Consider the following 20,213-nt stretch of genomic DNA (forward strand, 5'->3'; position numbering starts at 1 on the left):
TTCTTGGTAATCATAATATGAATATCTTGGATAAGCAGGGAATTGATAAAGGGGTTTTTCGAAGGAAAGATTGGATGACCAATTTTCTGGAGAAATGATTTTAAGAATTCGGGCTTTGCTAAAATCAATAGATCCTTCTTTATTATTAGAACGGTGATCAATCTGAACAGATCCAGATTCCTGTAGAATGGTTTGATAATATTCTCGAGATTTGTAAGAGTTTTCATGAAAGGTTTTTCCTCGGCCAAAGAGGTGTTCAGTAAGAACATGAAAACCTTGATTGAGCTTAAGAATTTGAGAATCTTCAAGTATTTGGATTTTCAAGAGATTTGAATTGAGAACATAAGGGGCTTTATTTGTAGGTTTAGAAGTTGTTGAAAGTTGTGTTTCAGAAGGAATAGGTTTTGAAAAAGGGCTAATTGATTGAACTGGAGAAATGTTTGGAGTGACTAGTTTTGATTGAAGCATATTTGAATAAAGTTGAGAATTTTTTGCAATTGGAGTTAATGGAGAAAAACGATTCTGACTTGAGAAAGGAACAAGCTTTTGATTAATTGGTTTCTTGTCTTCAATCTTAGAGGAAGACGATGAACTCATTTTCCCTGCAAAAATTCACGAGAAAGAAAATCCGGTAATGAATTGCTTTCTCCTTTTATAAATTCAATATCAAAATCAAAATTGCCCAACAATGCTTGCCATCTAGCAAAGATTTGTTTAGAAATAATATTTTTAACATCTTTTTCTAAAATTGATTTTGCAGATTGACAATCAATTCTTAATAAAAAAATTTTCATAAATAAATCATCTTCAAATTTAGTAATACATAAAACAATACTTAAAATCTCCTTTTTAACAGTTGAATAATTCTTTTGAGTATTATTCCAAGCACCTGAATAAAAACGAACCAATTGTTCTTCAGAAGAATTTGATAATTTTTGTTTTAAAATACCTCCAAATCCAATATCACTAGCATCAGTTTCGACTATGATATTAGCATAAGGATGTGGTAAATTTAAACAAGGTAAAGAAGGAATTTTTTGTTTTATAAGTTTAACAATATTAGTATGTTCTTGAGTCCAAGGTTGTGGATTATTTTTTAATCTATTATAAAGAGGTTTGCAAAGAGTTCCTAAATCTTTGAAAAAATCATGAATATAATTTAGACATCCTAAAAATCGTTGAAGTTGTTTTTTATCTATAATTTCGTCAGGAAATTTATTAGAAAATTCTAAACTTCTTATAATAGGTTTAATAGTATTATTAACAATGTTATGTCCTAAAAATCTAATTTCATTTTGAAATAAATGCATTTTCTTAGCTGAAACAGCTAAGCCATTTTTATAAATTAAATCATAAAACTGATTTAAATGTTTGAAATGTTGATCAATAGATTTTGAAAAAATAAGAACATCATCAATATAAACAATTGAAAAACTGTTTATAGGAATGATAATATCATTCATAATGTTTTGAAATTCAGAAGGAGCATTTTTTAAACCAAAGGGCATAACGTTCCACTCGTAATGACCAAAAGGAACATTAAAACCTGTTTTGTATTTATCTTCTTCATGAATTTGAATTTGCCAAAAACCAGATTTCATATCAAATTTTGAAAATATTTTTGAATCATACAGTTTTTTCAATAAATCTCTTTTATTAGGAATAGGATATCTAATCCAATCTAAAACTTTATTTAAAGGTTTATAATTGATAACTAATCTTGGTGATCCTCTTTCTAATTCAGCAGCATTCATAACATAGAAAGCTGAACAAGACCAAGGAGATTTAGAAGGTCTAATTAATTTTTTGTCCAATAAATCTTGAATTTCTTTTTTACAATGGGCTTCTAATTCATTATTCATATGAATAGCTCTTGATTTTGAAGGAATATCCTTTTCATTGAAAGTTTTAATATAAGGTAATTTGACAATATGTTGTTTTCTGTTCCAAAAGGCGTTTGGAATATTTGAGCAAACATTATTTTCAAACTTTTGTTTTAAAGCTATAATTTTGTCTTGAATATACTTATCTTGTAATTGATTATGTATACGAAAATCATTAATTTCATTGATAAGGTAATTTGCTTGTTTTGTTTTATAATTAAGAATATTAATAGTTGAATAAGACGGAGGTTCACAAAATTTAAACATAATTTCTTTTCCAAAAACTTTAGTAATAATTCCATCATCTTGAACCATAAAAGGATATAATTTAGTAATAAAAGGTGTTCCTAAAATTAAAGGAGAAGTAAGATTTTTTACTAAAATTAAATGAGTTTTATAACAATAATCTTGATTGTTGCAAATATGAACATCGGAAATTTTATAATTTATTTTTAAACTGGTTCCTTCAGCTCCAGTAAGCCTAGAAGAAGTTTTTTCATAAAATTGAGTGGGAAATAAACCTTCTTGTATACAGTTCATATCAGCACCACTATCAATTAGAGCAGTAATATCCATTTTAAAATTATTTTTTACTAGAGTTATTTGAGTATTCCATTTTTGAGAAATTTGATCATTTATAATTCTTTCGATAACCTTTTCATCTTTATTTTCATTATTTTGTGAATTAATAATATTTTTTCCCTTTTCTAGAGTTATAATTTTGCCTTTAATTTCTTTTATGTCTTGTTTAACTAATTTTAATTCTTCTTGAAGTTCTTGTATGGAAATGGGTTTTGTTTCAGAAAATCTTTCATATATGTCTTTTAAATTAAAAATTTTTGTATTATTTGAAACAGAATTTTCATTCTTATTAAGCATTTGTTTTATCAACAGTTCTTGGATATTTTTATCTTTAATTGAATCCAAATTTTTTAAAAGATCTTTGTCATTGTTTGTAAGGACATTAATTGAATAATTACAATTACATTTTCCAACACATTTGCATGTATCAGAATCTTCCGAACTTGAAGTATTTTGTTCTAAGATGTTTAAATCATTTTCTTGAAAATCGGTAAAACTAGAATCAGAATCGGAATCAGAATTTAACATAATTTTTCTAATTTGTTCTTTTAATTCTTCTGAAATATTTAATTCATTAATTTTTGTTTTTGCATAACAATTATTAGCATTATGACCATTACGACCACATTTATGGCAAATAATAATGTCTTTTGATTTTCTTTTAGAATTTTTATTAGATCGTTTATAAGGGTTTTTTGATGTTAAAAATTTATTTTTCTTATAATTCTTATATTTTTCTGATTTATTATATTTCTTTTTCTTGAAATATTTTGAAGATTTTTTATTATATTTTTTGGTTTTTGAAGTAGACGGACCTGTTAATGGTTGATAACCATATTGTTGACAAAAATTTCCTAATTCATTCTTACTATTAATTCTATCTTTTTTAAGTTTTTCTTTAAATCTAAGGTCAGCACAAATAGCTAATCCTTCTTTATTAATATAATTAATTAAGTCTCCATAAGTTAAGTTTTGATAAGGAATTGTATTATTAAAATTTTCTCTTAATTTTTGTCTAATTCTTTCGGCAAAAAGTTTTGGAAGTCCAGCAATAAAACGTTCTTTCCAATAAGATTCTTTACAATCTGGTCTTGAAAAAACTTTAACGAGATAATTATCTTTGTACCATCTGAAATCAGTTAATTTTCTACAATGTAAGTTCATTAGAATTTCAGAAGTTCTTTCTTGAAAAGTAGTAGGATCTCCTACAAAGTTTTTGATTATAGCAAAAATTAAAGTATTAACCATATCATCCTCTTGAGTTTGAATTGGTAAATTATTTTCTTCTGGTGTAATATAGAAATCCCACCAACCTTTAAGAGTACCAGTAAACCCAGAAATAATAATATTAACAATTTGAAGTTGAGTATTATTATGAGACTTGTAAGCATTAGCTGCCATGGTCATTTCTTGAACAATATTAAGAATTTGATGTTCAGAGTTACCATCGATATTCCATTCGTAAACAGAAGTACCATCGTAAGCTGAACGATCATATTGAAAAGCTCTTTCTTCAATTTGAACATCAGGAAGAGAAGGTCTATTCCAATAATTTTTAATAGTTGGTTTTGGATTATTACCAAAATAATTAATCTTATTTAATCTTGAAAATTCATTTGTAAGCTGATTTATATCATCATTGTCATTTATGAATTGTTGAGTAAGATTGTCTAAATTTAATTCACTTTCATTATTACTTTCATCAGATTCGTCAAGAGAGTCATTATTTGTTCTTAACATATTTATAGATACATTTTTTGAAATACGGAAATTAGTAAGTCTTTTTTCTAATTCATCAATTAAATCTTTATTTCCAAGATTAAAATTTCCATTTATTTGATGAGGAATAAAGCTGACATTACTAGAACTTGCTATATTATTATAAAAAAATTTTGTTTTGATTTTATTTTCTTTTGATAATTGTAAATTTATAGTATTTTCTTCAATCCTATTTAGTTGATCTGAAATAGTTAAAAGAGTTTCATTTGAGTAATTATTTTGATAAATAATGTTTTGAAAACATTTTTCATTTGTTATCTGACTCGGAACTTTAACTAAAGGAGTTGCAATAAAATTATTATCAATAATGATTTCCTTTTTTGGAGGGTATTCAGAAATAATTTCTTGATTAGTAATAACATCCTTGTATGTTTTTGAAGAAACAGGAAAAATAGTTTGCATTTTAAAAGGATAATCTATATTATGTTTAGGAGCATAAATTAATTCGAACCATTGAAAAAACGGAGAGTGAATTTGATTTGATAAAACATAATCTTCCCAAAGTCCAAAATGTAAAAATCTTATATAATATGAAAAGTTTTCTTCATGCCAAATTCTTTTTGTATTATTATAATCTTTATAATATTCTTCTTCTTTTAAATAATCAAAATTAACATATGATGGTATTTTAGAAATATCTATATTAATATTCATTTTAACAAGTTGATTGATTTAATCTAAAAGATATATTTTTAATAATACTAAGTTGAGCACTAATAACAATATTTTTATTTTTAATCATTTTTGATAAACAATATATTATTTCCTTTTGAATATTATAATTATATGTGTCTTTTTCAGTATTAATTAATTTAATTTCTTCGTCTTCTTTGAGTTGTTTAATTCTATTTATTTCTTTAGAAATGCTTGCAATAATTTGCCATCTGGTCTTTAATAAATTATTCCAAAATTTATTATTATTACTACAACTAATCTGTCTTTTAGAACTCATTAACACGTATATTTAGATAAATTTGTTAAATAATTATCAAGATGTATATTAAAGGTTTTTAATACTGCTTTTATGTTATTAATTTCTTGTTCTAATTCTAATAGTTCTTTATCATTATTTATATTTTTTAATTCTAATATCTTTTCTTGTAAGAGTTTTTTAAATATTTTTATTGAATTTCTTAATCTCTTAATAGCAGTAACTCTATTTCTATTTAAAGAATTACAATTTATTTGAACTTTATTAGTCATAATTGTTGTCTATAATTTTGAAGTTCATTAATAAAATCAGATTTAGTAGGACTTGGTAAACTTGTATCACTAGTTTGGTCTTCTTGATAAAGAGGTTTAGGAATAGGACTAGAATAGTCAACAGTTTTTAAATTTAAAGACTTTGATTTTGAAAGCGAAAATTTAGAAGTACCAATTTCAGGAATAGAACTAGTAGAAAATCTAGATGAAGAAAAATTTGTAGAAGAAAAGTTTATATCAACTGAGCCATCATTATGCTCAATTATATTTGAAATTTGTTTTGAAGAATCTAAAGATTTTGGTTCAATAACATTTTGTAAATTCCAATTACATGATTGAGTAATTTCTGACCATTTAAGTCGTTTAGGCATATGAACTTTTGTATGATTAGTATTTGCTTCGTAAATAATTGTTTCATTTCTTGGATTTGACAAACGGGTTTTTGGTTCTAAGGTAGTTGTCATGGTTTTATAACAAACACGATAAATAATTGCTAAAGGTTTAGAGTTATTTTTAAATTCTAAATTCTTTGTTTCAACAGTTAAAACCAAAGTGTCTAAAATATTTTTGTCAAATAATCCTACGGAAAAATTTGGATAACAATTAAAATAAATTGGTCCATTTGCGATATTTGTTTCTGCCATAGCTAAAATAGAATTTTGAAAATCTGTATGTCTTTTATCTCTTAATATTAAGAGAACAGGAGCATCAACACCAATTCTAAAAAGAGGTTTGATAGCAATTTGAACAAGACCTAAATGAAGAAATTTATATTTTTGTCTATGTTCGAAAATAGATCTTGATGATAACAAATTTATATTTTGTTGGTTTTGACCAATGGATAGGGTTTGTTCAGTCATTTTAATTGAGTAACTTTGAAAATAATCAAAAGTCCCTATTCTATAAATTGTGTTTATATTGGTTTTAGGTATAGTCCAATCATTTAAATTTTGTTCTATATTATCAATAGTTTCTTCAATAGAGTTTATATGATTATCATCATAATCTTGTTCTTTTTTCATAATATTTTTACCAGTATCATATTTTTTAGATAATATGCGTGAAAATCTACTCATATTTGATTAATTTTAGTTTAAAGATTTTATAAGAAAACTTATTGCTAAAATAATTAATTCACTTTCATAATATAGATTATCCTTTTAAAATGCAAACTATTTTTCCTGTTTCTTCAAAAACATACAAGGATGTTATTACTAATCAAGAAATTATTTCTGAATACCCTCCAAAAAAGGAAATCATTATTGATAATAATTTTATTGCAACTCCTTTAGTTAAAGTTCCGAGTCAGATAACAAATGAAAAATGTTTTCAAAACATTATTTATCAAAATAATTACTCAAATGAAACTCTTTTAACTATTTCAGATCAACTAAATAGGATTGAAGAAAATACTATAAATTTACAATTATCAAAAGAAAATAAAATCAAAACAAAAAATTTTTATAATAATATAGCAAGTTCTAGTAATGTCAGCTTTATTCCTCATCAAATAAATGGAAATTTTAATCTTGGAAATAAAGATTTAATTGATGAATTAGAAAAAAGACTTACTAATTTCCGTATTTTAAAAAATGTATCTATAAATATGTTAAGAACAAATAATGACTCTCTTGACGAATCTGATGAAAGTAATAATGAAAGTGAATTAAATTTAGACAATCTTACTCAACAATTCATAAATGACAATGATGATATAAATCAGCTTACAAATGAATTTTCAAGATTAAATAAGATTAATTATTTTGGTAACAATTCATATATATATATATATATATATATATATTATTGCTAAAATAGAATTTCTTATATATATATATATATATATATATATATATATATATATATATATATATATATATATATATATTATTGCTAAAATAATGAAACGTAAACGTCTAAACAAATTTGGATTGAAGTACAATACGCAATTAAGTAAAGAAATAGTTAAAACTTTGCATCTAATAAGGAATTAATGTTCTATGTTAAAAGCAATAAACAAGTACTCCAAGTTGAAATAAGCAAAATACATTTTATTGCAATCTTCCATTAACAACACTTCGAAATTCTTATTGTAAAATTCCATTTCATAATATTTATTGGTTTGTTCAGCGGCTGAACTAAAAACTTGTATTAGGGGTAACACAAGGACATTCTTGATAAATGATAATAAGTATTATTTTTCTTTTAAAAAATATGATTGCATTAGATATATCAAACTAGTCCAAAAGTTTTATATTTTAAAGTTGACATCTTCGTTTATCTATTTTTCGAATACACTCCACCACTTTTATCACTACTATCATTGCGAAACATCAAATTTTCTTTTAAAAGGATTTCCAATAAAACCCGACAAACAAAATAACTAATTAGCTAATTTTTTATTGTAATTTGAACAACCAAATTAAACTAAAATAAAAAAAACATTAAAAGGCGAAAGAATAGTTCGCTTTGTGTTCCCTGCGTAGCTGCGTGGATATATATCTTTGTTCCCATTAAAAGGAGCTGCCTACTTTTCCTAACATGCACTTCAGAGGATACAAGTTTTGAAAAACATCATATGAAGTCGAAGATTTAGAAACTAAAGAAGTCATAGAGCAACAACTTATGGACTTGAATGATGTGAGAAACATAAGTGATATATTGATTGTGTCTTTATCTTTATCTTATAATGTCTGCTTAGTCTTTTTCTAATAAAAATTTAGTCGCATCTCGTGTTGCATATCTTGTAAAAAAACAAAAAGGGCTTGGTGAAAAGGTAAAGCGTTAAAAGTCTGAGGGGATAACTTAACCTTTAAGATATTCGTCCTATCACAACTTTGCTTTCTCGGAAAGAGTTAGAGTTCGTCTTAAACACGCAATCAGCACCCATTTTTAACCACCACCTATAAATATGTCGCAAGTGTAGTGTTGATTCATTTGTAGCTGATATAGCGGAAGAAATACCCGATTTAAAAAGATGCCAGTTTCCCTTTCTGTACGACCAATGGTTACTTCGACATTGTTGTGTCTCGTGCTGCTGCATGTTGTTGGTGTTCTTGGGTTTCCGGTGACTCTAAAGCTGGAAAGATCGTTTCCCACTAACCATGACGTTGAGTTGAAACAACATACGGAAAGAGATGGTTTAAGACATCGTAGAATACTACACAAGTATTCTGATCCAAATGTGGTTGTTGGATTTCGAGTATTAGGAACGTACGATCCTTTTGATGCTGGGTATGTACACCAACTTTTGTTTCATAAACACAAAATCTGGGACAAAAATAGTCGGGGGTATTTTGGGAAAAACTGCCATATTTTAAGTTCTTGGTATTTGTTTATGATTCTATTTGTCAATAACCGTATTGCATTAGGTTTCTTTAATGATTGGTATAAATTGGATTAATCTCTTAGTTGTTTTTTCAATTCTAGTTCACGTTTTGCTTTATAGTTTTTGATGAACAAAGACATGCACTTGTTCTATTCTTGCATATGTTTTAGTTATACTTGAAAGACTTTGTGAACAAGTCAATTTTTTCAGTTCTTAGTCACTTGTTCTTCAATTCCTTAACATCTTGTAATTTGGTTAACTTGTAGCTTGTACTACACAAAAATCAAGCTAGGATTCACCCCAAAAGAATACTATGTAGTAATTGATACAGGAAGCGACTTGTTGTGGGTAGGTTGCAAACCCTGCCAATCTTGCCCTACATCATCCACACTACAAGTATGTTCTGATCATTTCTTATAAGGTGTGACTTTTTTTAATTAACTAGTATTGGTACTATATGTATGATTTTTCTTTCTTTGAACAGATTCCTATTACTATTTATGATCCTGCAAGCTCCTCCACATCTTCTCCAATCTTATGTTCGGAAGAAAGATGTTCTCCAACATCCAACTCATGTTCAGATAACCAATGCACCTACGATCTCCACTATGAAGATGGTAGTGGAACATCAGGTTATTATGTATACGACTTGATGCATTTTAAAATAGTTGTTTGGCGAGTCAGATTTCTTCAGCTTCGGTTTTATTTGGGTAAGTTCTCATTTATCATCAACTATAGAATTTCATTTCTCTTCCTTCTTTCATTCTTTTTAAATAAAATGGCTGATTTAGTGAATTATGCATGAACAACTGTAGCACGTCCGAAACAGGACTGCTGAGTCAAACTGACAAAACAGTTGATGGGATTATGGGATTGGGCAGACAAAGTATGTTTGTGATTTTCCAGCTTTCGTCTCAAGGGATTGCACCCAATTCCTTTTCACATTGTTTGGCTGGTGGTGATGGAGGTGGGATTTTGGCTTTTAGTACACCCATCATGCCAGATGTAGTCTTCACTCCACTTGTCAAATCAGCGTAAGTTTTTATTTTATTTTTATTTATTTATTATGTCAAAAGGAAACATGTATATATCTTTTACCATACTAAATCAAAAGAAACACCATTTGTTTCTAATTTCCTTTCATATACATTTGTAGGTGGCATTACAATGTAAATTTGGAAAGCATATCGGTCAATGTTCAAACATTGACAATTGATCCTTCCGTATTTGCATTAAGTGATCACCAAGCATTAAGTGATCACCAAGCGGGAACAATAATTGATTCCGGAACAACTTTGGTATACATTACTGAAGAGGCTTACACCCCCGTTGTGGATGTTGTAAGTACAATATCAAACCATAACTTAACTAATGGTTTTTTAATCTAAATGTTACTTTTACTGGTTTTTAATCTAAATGTTACTTTTACTGGTGCAGATCAAACAGGCAGATTCAAACTTCATCCAGGCACTTATGTCAAGTGAAAATCTTTGTTATTCATTCAATTTATGGTTTGTGTCCAAAATAATCTGCGTGCTCTGTTTTATTATTCGATATGGTAAATGATAATATTTTTATTTTTTTTAATAATTATCTTCTATTGTTCTTTCAGTTATTTTTATACCGTCATATTTCCCATAGTACGGTTCAATTTTGCTGGTGGTGCTTCAATGCACTTTAAACCCCAAGACTATCTTATACGCCAATTCTCCACGGTATGTATTACGACTTTATAACTTCTCCATTCTTGTGTAACAAATGTAGTCTAATTAACTTGTATTTACATGACTCTTAATTTGGTTGTTAAAACACAATAGAATGGATCTCAGATATGGTGTACGGGTATTCAGACGAGCCCGGAGCGAGGATTGACTATTTTAGTAGGTATGAATTTTAACCATGGAAACATGAAAACCCTATAAATTGGATTTCTTATTTCGCTTTTCTTGACTTTTAATTTTTTATTTGGTGATTTAGAACTAGCACTTAAAGACAAGACTGTCGTATATGATTCGGATGGTCAACAAATCGGGTGGGCAGAGTCTAACTGTAAGTTTATAAAGAAGAAAATCAATAAGTTATAGTTAATATAAAATATAATAAAATATTAAATTATGTTTTTATTCATTGCAGGTTATCAAAATTTTAATATCTATGGCAGCAGAAACATCAGTCATATTATTGGCGGCGGGTGTAGATTTCGTCCTTCTGTTAGCATATTATTTGTATATATATTTGTATTATTTTTTATAGTCGGACCTAAGTGTTTGGCCCTTTACTAATTATTCTTTCATCTTGTATATATTGTGTATATCGAGGGTATCTTTTGAAGTATCGATTCATAGGAAAATATAGACGATTTCATGGTAGTAGAGCTTCCTACTTTCTAGGATCGTTCTAAAACCCTAGTCAACGGCTCCATTCCGGTTGATCATCTTCTCCCATATTGATATCCTTCTTATTTTCTTCTTTTTGATATTTCAGTCTCAATCTCATTACCCTCATAATGTCAAAAATATATCCGACAAACCCTTATCTACAACCAAAATAAAACATGTTCCATTCGTGTTAGATTTGGAACACGTGAACTATGATATATGGCGAGAACATTTTGAGATTCATTGCATCGAATATAGAGTTGATCACCATCTCAAACCTCATACTCAATCACCTCCGGCCGACAAAAGCAAAGACAAGGTTGTTGACCACATTTGCTTTGCAGTCTTTGGCAAAATGGTTCTCCTTGTTGCATTTGTGGCAGATTACAACATCACTTTTATCTTCTGAAGTAGTATCGGAGTCGGTTGGTTTGATGGACTGCGGTGCCTCCTTGGGTTGAGAATTCTGAGGCTGCGGTGGTGGGTGAGTGTTTTTAGTGAAACGGGAATGATTGTTTTGGGAGTTGAAGTTGCGGTTGAAGGGAGGTTTGTTATACTGCTGATTCTTTTGGAAAGAAGAGGGTGGCAGCCGGTTAAACTGTTGGCTAACGAGAGCGATTGCATTCTGAAATTCTTATTCGTCATCATACTCTGAGTCTGCTTCATATGACTGCGGTGGAGAGTCATACGAGGTGGGGTATGATTGAGTGTGAGGAGCTTGAGCAACAAGAGCTAGTGGACCACCAAAATCTGCACAGTCTTTGAGTACGGTAGACTCTTGGGCTTGTAGTTCTCCATATAGCTTGTAGAGAGATAAAGAGTGGATTTTCCTGTCACCCTGATCAATCATTTTGGCGGTTGTCCAGTGTCTTCCTAAACCATTTAGAAACTGAAGATTTGTTTCATGGTTGCTTCGAACCGTGCCAGCATTGGATAGCTTAGTGACTATAAGATTAAACCTCTTAAAGGAGTCTTCCAAACTTTCACTCGCATGAGCTTTGAAGTTATTGAACTCATTGAGTGCACTAGTAAGTTTTTTGTCATGAGCTTGTTCAGTTCCTTCATACAGATTTTTAAGGACATCCCAGATCTCTTTTGCAGATTGACAATTTATGATAATGTCGAAGTTGTCAGGAGCAACTCCACAAGAGATCTCATAAAAGGCAATAGCGTCATTTTCCATTTTGTCGAGATCGTCTTTGGTGGGACGATTTAAAGCTGGTTAACCTCCTCCTAGTCTGGCTGTGGCACCGTCGGCTTGAACTGGTGCAAGAACAGGGACATGAGGTCCTTCTTCAACGGATCTCCATACGTCTCTTCCAAGTCTCCTTAAATATCTCTTCATCCTTTGAGACCAGTGATGGTATTCATTTGCCACCATTATTGGTGCTCTATTCGGACCACCAACACTGTTGGAAACGTTGAGAGATAATGCTTGTGCCATATTTCCTTGTTTTGAAAAGTTTTTTTTTTTTTGTTTTGAAGAGATGAGCTTCAGTGGTATAGAAAGCTTTTTGAAAATCAGAGTTTTGCTTCAAAAGGCAACCACTTTGGCTCTGATACCAATTGTTGAGAGAAAAACTTGAGAAACACACTTGAACAAACGTTAGAACAAGTATAGATTGTAGAATTAAAGTTTATCTCAAAGGATCTTATAGCTCAACAATAATAATAAGTTAGAGTTAGAAAGTTAGATAATTAGGTGCGGAAATATAATGAAATATAAATGACAGCATGTATTATATCAAGTATACACTTAAGTTGATTCTTAACAAGGAATGCACTCAAACCAAGTTAGTTAGTGAGATCAAACTTAGTGATTAAGTCAAGAGATGACTTGCTCCGAAGGAGAGATTATATTCCAGATTATATTTAGAAGAGTTTAGAGTAAGACGAAGATGAAAGATAACAAGAGATATGAAATTCAAGATGAGTAAGAGAGATGTAAGAGATGTGTGTTTCAATCTGAAAATGAGAACTCCTTTTATAGAGTCTCAGTGGTTACAAGGGTCCTATCTGTTTAACGATGCCATGGAAGGCACATTGGATAAAGGAAAGTACATTACAAGTAAACAGATAAAAAGACTAAGATAAAATATTGAACGCTATGACTGCGGTCCGGATGTTGAGTTCGGATGAGTCTGAATGCAGATAGACTTCAGATCAAGAGATGGTTGCTGTTGGAAGAAATTTAAGAGGGTCACTTTTTATGTTCCAACATAGACGGTGGATCGGTGGAGGGTTAACAGCAATCCAATGTTGATAGGGCGGAAAAACGGTGAAACAAAGATACGACCAACACGTGTCCATCAAGAATTGACAAAATGTCATAAACTGCCAAAAAAAATAGTCAGCAACAAATCTAGAAGATAACAAACCACGAAAAACAAAGGACCGGATCTGCCCAAAAACAACGAAATTTAGTATAAATATTTATATTTTACTAACTTTGGACATATATAAATATATATACTTATTTTGTATATATAACTAACTCTAAGTGGGTTTGTGTTCTCCTCCACGAGGACTTCGAAATGATATATTATATGTCCAAAATGGAGTATATGTGAATGAGATATCGATACTTAAAGAAGGGTATTTGAAAATAAATTTAGCAAAAATAGATGAATGTGGGAATGAGTCCCACATTGTTAGAAAGATCAAACTCAACAAGGTTTATAAGCTTGAATGCATGAAAGGCTTACAAGCTTGTGTCTATGGTTTTACCACAATTCCTACCCGCGCGCAGGGGGTTGTAAATCTTGGATTTCGTAGACCAAAAGCACCGAACTTGTGTCTATGGTTTTACTACTATATATGCGACTATCACTGGAGATTTTAGCCATCGCCATCTACAAATCTCTTTCCTCTTCAAGCATCTAAATATTAGTGGTTATGTCATAACATTCAGTGACAAGTCTATGGCGGTCAACCTAAATCTAGGTAACGGGGGATGGGATGGGGAGGAGGGAACGACACCTTTATGATTAATTGAAATATTTTGGTGGTACTCATGAATCTTCAATTGGATAAGACTCAAAATGAAAGAGAAACTAGAACAGAGAATGACTGTTATGAATTTTGGTGATGTCACACCCCCGAACCAGAACGGCGGAAACGTAATGATTGCTATGAATTTTGGTGATGTCACACCCCCGAACCAGAACGGCGGAAACGTCCGGGGGCGGGTGACTTCATTTTGTAATATCATCACAGTGTATATAAATAAATCAATGACAACATCATCATCGTACATAAATTATAACAACCATCATTGTTTACATCAAAGTATTGTATCACAAATTACATCCCAAAATATTAAGTGTATGATAACAACAAAAGTACAGCAAAAGTCCACATTGTTCTTAACGACTGACCTGCTTAACAAATTCCTGAGAATACAAGTTATTTTAAAAACGTCAACATATATAATGTTCGTATAACCTGTTCCTGAGAATGTATAGTTTGTATCAAAAGTATAGTATATGTATTCCATAAACTTATTATGTTTGTTAATCTCTATGTGAGTCGTTATAACCATACTTGATATGACTGTTATGCCTGTCATGCCGTTCTTCAGGCGTCGCTGTTAGGTAAGATATTTGTCACCCTAGACTGGCCTAGTCTAGCTGTAGCGAACAACTCAAGTGTGGGGTTGACAACCCCGTATAGATCTATACACAAACTCTCGCTCTCCCTTCAGGAGACTCTATTTTATAACTACAGGACTTAGGGTGTACACTAGGTAGGTACGAATGAAGGCGTGTCTCACAAGAGCCTTAACTAAGTTTACGCGAATATTGTATCACATCATTCAACGCTTTAAATAATGTCTATGTATGTATTTTGAATACAAAGCATCGGTGATAAAAATATATTTGTTCATATCAAAATGTCATATATTTAATGTTATCGACCTGGTTAACTTGGAATGTGTCGTATAGGCCCAATAAGGAAGTAAATGGGTATTTAAGGCCCATTAACATGAAATGAGAATACAAGGCCCAATAAAGCATGTAATGAGTATTCAAGGCCCACTAAGCATGTAAATGAGTATGTGAGGCCCAATAAACATGTAATGAGTGTACAAGGCCCAATAAGCGTATAAATGGGTATTTAAGGCCCATCTTTGTTAAAAATGACATTTTTGGCCCATTAAGCCGAGAATTTACAATGAAGGCCCAATTTTGAATAAAAATGACATTTTTGGCCCATTAAACCGAAAATTTACAATAAATACCCAACTTTAGATAAAATGACATTTTTAGCCCATTTAGCCGAGAATTTACACATAAGGCCCATTTTTGTTATAAATGACAATTTAAGTCCATTAAGGCCAAAAATTACATTTTAGGCCCATGAAACCGTGAATTTCCAAATAAGGCCCCCTTTTATGAAAAATGACCATTATAGCTCAGTAAAAACCGAGAAGGCCCAAAAGAAGCCCATTTTGTCAAAAATAACACTTTGGACCTCCATAAAACCGTGAATGTCATAAAAACCCATTTTATCCAAAAATGACTCTTTTGGCCCCTCTAAAACTGTGAGTATCATAAAAAGGCACACTTTTTGCTTATTTGTCGAATATGGCCCCTCATTAGGTTTTCTTTAGTTTTAAAGTATCCTTTAACATGTTTAATCTTTTCAACATCATAATGAGTTACTTAAAGTAGCTTGTTTTCCTAATATCTTCAAGACTTGGAAGATATATCGTGTTCATGAGTGTTAAACATAGTTTCATAACATATTTACACAACATATCATGAATATACACACAAGCATGCATAAATACTTAGATTTAACACAAAACCAACTTGTATTCTCCCCCAAAAGTTAGTAAATCACGAAAAAGAGGGGTATGATGCTCACCTTGAGTTTGATCGGTTTTGAGGTGAAAAGAGAAGGAAGTTTTTGGCCTTAACTAGCTTCTTTGGAGTGATTTTCGAAATTAAGCTAGTTCTAGGAAGCCACGCACGAAAATGGGGTGTAAGAAGGAAGACTTTTAATGTATTATTGGAAGGAAACAATAGAGTTTAACAAAACTTACCAAGTTAGTAAAAACTTGCGAGAACCTCCTTGATACACACATACAGTCCTCGAAAATTTGAAGGGAAAGTGAGAGGATTTCTTTGAGTTTGAGGGGAATGTATTAGAGAGTTTTGAATAAGTTTGAAGTAAAGAATGAGGGTGATGGTGGGTTTCGGCCGATCTTGATGAAGGAAGAGGGAGAGAGATCTTTTCTTGAAGTATGAGATTTCTAGGTGTATGGGGGGTAAATGCATTGATATCCTCCATGCAATAAGGAGGTGGTAACCCAAGTCAATCCTCACTTCTTTTGTGTATTTTTTATTATGGACCGAGAATTTAGGAGAGGGGAGAAGGAAATTAGACATTTTTGGGCTTGAGTTTGGTTTTGTGACCGAGAATACCTCGGCCCAATCAAAATTTTTCGGCCCATTGGGCCCACATACGTGGTTACGGCCCAAAATGATAAAAGAAATGGGTTTTTGGCCCATAGAAATAAAGGAAATGGTTTTCGGCCCAATAAGGCCCATGAAGAGTCTTCTGGCCCAAAATACTATTTCTTAATGAATGTGGGTCCAACTAGGGCCCAAATGTGGATTCTTGACCCAAAAAGGACCAAGTTGAGGAGTTACTGGCCCATTAGGCCCAACAAATGAATCTTGGTCCAATAACAGGTTTGAACCGGGAAGTTAGGGTTTCAAGCCCAAGTTTGAGTGAATGTAGTGTATTGAATTAGGTTTAGGGCTTCACGAGTGAGTTTTGATTCGAATTGTCGTTTTGAATGAACTACTTGCATTGTATCAACATAAGGGTTACAAGATATGTTAGAAGTTAATTACACATGGAAAAAATTTCCTAGCCCTAAAATGCTAGTTGTGACAGGTGAGTATCATAAAAATGATCAAAATTGTTAAGTATATTTATGTCTGAAAACTGCCATAGAGCATTTTTTTTATGTTTGAAAACTGCTCAATTTGTCACAAACAGTTTCTAACAATCACAAACTATCAAAAATTCGGGTTTTTCTATAAAGGTCAAAACAAAGTAACCAACTCGACTGTAACGCCCGTGTTTCTGGGCTAAATCATTAATGATGGTGTAAAAGTCTAGGTCAACCTTTGTAACTCATTTTGAAGTAATAAAGAGGAATTATGTGAATATTATGTGAATTATGTGTTTATTTGCTTAACAATTATGATTAATGAATTAAGGGTAAAAATAAGCGTCAAAAATAAATATTAAATAAAGCCGATATCTAAGGATAAAGTTGTAGTGGTCGAAACAAGGATTCCGGAGATATAAAGAATACCGAAATCCGAGTTATAACGAAGAAGTTATGACCTGTTGAAGTTTCGCGACAGAACCGGCACGACGCTGTGAGACGTAAAAAAAGTGAATTTACGATAAAACGCTTTTTAGCCTTAGTGATCTAAATGAAAGTCGTAGTGTTCGTTAAACCGAGAGCGTGCATAAAAAGAACGTCCAAATCTGACTTCGTATGAGCAAGTTAGGATTTTTCTAATTTTCAGCTTAGGATTATGCAGCTCGAAACTCGAATTTTAGATCGAGTGATTTTTGGCCGAAACAATCTACACGGGAATCGAAGATCTTGTCGATTGTAGTTTAACGGTAAAAAGACAGACGAAAACGGACGTCAGATGAAGAAGTTATGGATTTTTAACGGACTTTTCATGTCCCGGCCTGTTAAAAATATAACTTTAAAAATAAAGTCAAAATTAGCCAACGGAGTCTAAACGAAAGTTGTAGAGCATAATTTCACCTACGCGTGTATATAAAGAACGTCAAAAACGGAGTTTGTATGCGAAAGTTACGAATTTTTGAAGTTTGGGCACAAACTTCGAGGAGGCGTACGCCTAGCGTACTTCATGCGTACGCCCAGCGTAGTCACGTTCGCGGTCCGAAATTGGCCACGTCGGCCCTTTCCTCGCAATCGACACGTATCATGCGAAGATGACACGTCCGGAGCCACACATCACCTACGCCCAGCGTACGAGGGATTACGCCCCGCGTAAAGCCTCGCAAGGCAGTACGCCCCGCGTACTCGCAGGTACGCCCAGCGTATGAGGGCCAGACCTCCTACTATAAATAGTAACCGAGGGCTACGGAATTTTGTTTAGTAAATCAATTCTCTTTCACTCCCAACTCTCTTTTTAGCCTACTTTTAACCCCCGAAGTCCTAGTATCATCCCGAGCACCCGAAGCAAGACCCGATGCTCCGAAGATCCCGAGAAAAAGAGTTTTCAAGTCGAAACTCTGCCAACGTGAAGCCCGATTTTTGGGAAAATATCCTGGTTTCATCAGAAAAGATTATTTTCATAGACGAGGTGCTACCCGATTATCGTCTTATCAAGTGAGTGTATAGTCACTTTCATCTATCACATAGATATGAAGTATTTTCTATAAAATACGTGTTATGTGTATACATATTGATTGTTTATTTGAGATGATTGTTGAATGGAGGTTTTGTACAGGTTTTAAACTGTATATATATTTTATCTACAAATATGTTGGGTATAACATGGGTAGATAGTTGGTGTGTGGTGAAATAAAATAATGAGAGGCCTCGCTGTTGTTGGTGATCTAGTCATCTAGCGGAGTATAGATGACGACCACGGACTTTTCTAGACATTCCAGTGGAACGCTGGCAGGCTCGCAACCTGTAGGTGTTTGTGAACGACGTGTTCACCGGCGTACTCCATCCCCCTCATGGTTTCCTTACGGACTTATATGGCTGAGGAATCCCCTTAGCAGTAAAGTGATGGGTTTTGAGCACTACAACATTCCTATGGTGTACATGCAAACCCTAAAGCTTTGGATCTAGTTTGTCTAATGAACATGCAATAATCATCCAAAGCTATAAACCCTAGATCTAGCATGTGATAATCAAATAACATATGAATTAGGGTTTAGATCTTACCTTGATTGTTATGTACCAATAACAATCTCAATTCCTTCTTGTAATTGGATTCTGAAAGCTTAGTGTCACAAGTGTCACACCTTTAATGGAGTCACAAACACCATAAGCAATAAGGATGAAGAAGGAGGAGGGAGAGGACACCAAAAACGTCTTGAAACCCTAAGGAATCAGTTAGCCACGTTTTTGGTGCCCGAGGGGTCCTTAAATATGTGAGGCTATTAGGGTTTTGAACTAGGAAACCCTAATCTGACTGCTTAGGCCCTAAGCAACCCATGGACTCCTCCTTTAGAGGCCGTGGACGAATTCTAATGGGTTTCCCCATAGATTTCGTCCACTCCATCCTCTATGGAGTCCATTAGCCCAATATCCAACTATCATACAATTGACAGTTCTAGTCCCCTTTATTTAATTAATGTCTTTTAGCCACAAAATTAATTCTGATTAATTCTTGACTAATATTAATTAAATAATATGATTTCTCTCTTAATATATTATTCATATAATATATTAATAAATCATAATTATTCTTTCTCCACAAATCATCCTATCAAGTTGTTTTGGTGAAGGCAACCCAAAAGGACCATGCTCGCAATCGGGTCAAGTAAATACCAAAATAGTTATGGGCTTAGACACTAATCCAACATAAAGTCCATCCCGATGATAAATCCTTAGACTAGGTCCGTTGTGATAGGTGTTTAGGGACGTAAAGTGAGGATAACGGGAATGGGTAATCAGGGACATTGTTGGTTGATAAATTTTAATAAATTTATTTTGGATTGATAAATTTATTGTTGGGTGATGAAATTAATAAATTTATTTTTGGTTGATGAATTTAATAAATTTACTATTTGTGGGTTGAAAACCCTATATGCTCACCAGGCTCCCAAGCCTGGCCCACTCAGTTTTTTATATTACAGGTAGTGGACCTAGAGCATAGTTGGATGATGATGAGAGATTTTGGATTATAGGTCAGTAGTTGTAAATAACTGTTGTAAAGCTTATAATGTACTGTTTATGCTTCTGGTCTGTATCGGAACATGACATCCCGATGTTTTGTTATATAATGAAAATATATTTCTTTAAGAAATGTTTTGATA

The 20,213-nt window shown here is 31.9% G+C and overlaps 2 protein-coding genes across 2 annotated transcripts in view; both read left to right on the plus strand.

Moving 5' to 3' along the window:
* LOC145127341 (uncharacterized) overlaps positions 1 to 8,235 on the plus strand; it is a 36,039-nt gene extending 27,804 nt beyond the window's left edge. The window contains exon 3 of the mRNA XM_079062558.1: positions 8,149 to 8,235. Within this exon, the coding sequence (XP_078918684.1) occupies positions 8,149 to 8,235 (87 nt within the window). The remainder of the gene's footprint in view (positions 1 to 8,148) is intronic.
* Positions 8,236 to 9,576: 1,341 nt separating this feature from the next.
* On the plus strand, positions 9,577 to 11,562 carry LOC145127346 (aspartic proteinase 36-like). The gene is made up of 8 exons (XM_079062563.1): positions 9,577 to 9,809; positions 9,932 to 10,115; positions 10,213 to 10,286; positions 10,388 to 10,490; positions 10,593 to 10,659; positions 10,753 to 10,824; positions 10,909 to 11,045; positions 11,260 to 11,562. The coding sequence occupies exons 1-8, from the start codon at positions 9,577 to 9,579 to the stop codon at positions 11,560 to 11,562; spliced, it is 1,173 nt and encodes a 390-aa protein (XP_078918689.1).
* Positions 11,563 to 20,213: the final 8,651 nt, after the last annotated feature.

This window comes from Lactuca virosa, chromosome 1 (assembly GCF_052849685.1).
Source record: "Lactuca virosa cultivar CGN04683 chromosome 1, Lactuca_virosa_CGN04683_v6, whole genome shotgun sequence".
Taxonomy (NCBI): domain Eukaryota; kingdom Viridiplantae; phylum Streptophyta; class Magnoliopsida; order Asterales; family Asteraceae; genus Lactuca; species Lactuca virosa.

What these genes read in the sequence shown, in the direction of transcription:
- LOC145127346 (XM_079062563.1), top strand. Translation starts at nt 9,577, where the DNA reads ATGAACAACTGTAGCACGTCCGAAACAGGACTGCTGAGTCAAACTGAC. An exon ending in TTATACGCCAATTCTCCACG is followed by an intron (nt 10,491 to 10,592) that starts GTATGTATTACG and finishes AAAACACAATAG; the next exon opens with AATGGATCTCAGATATGGTG. An exon ending in CGGGTGGGCAGAGTCTAACT is followed by an intron (nt 10,825 to 10,908) that starts GTAAGTTTATAA and finishes TATTCATTGCAG; the next exon opens with GTTATCAAAATTTTAATATC.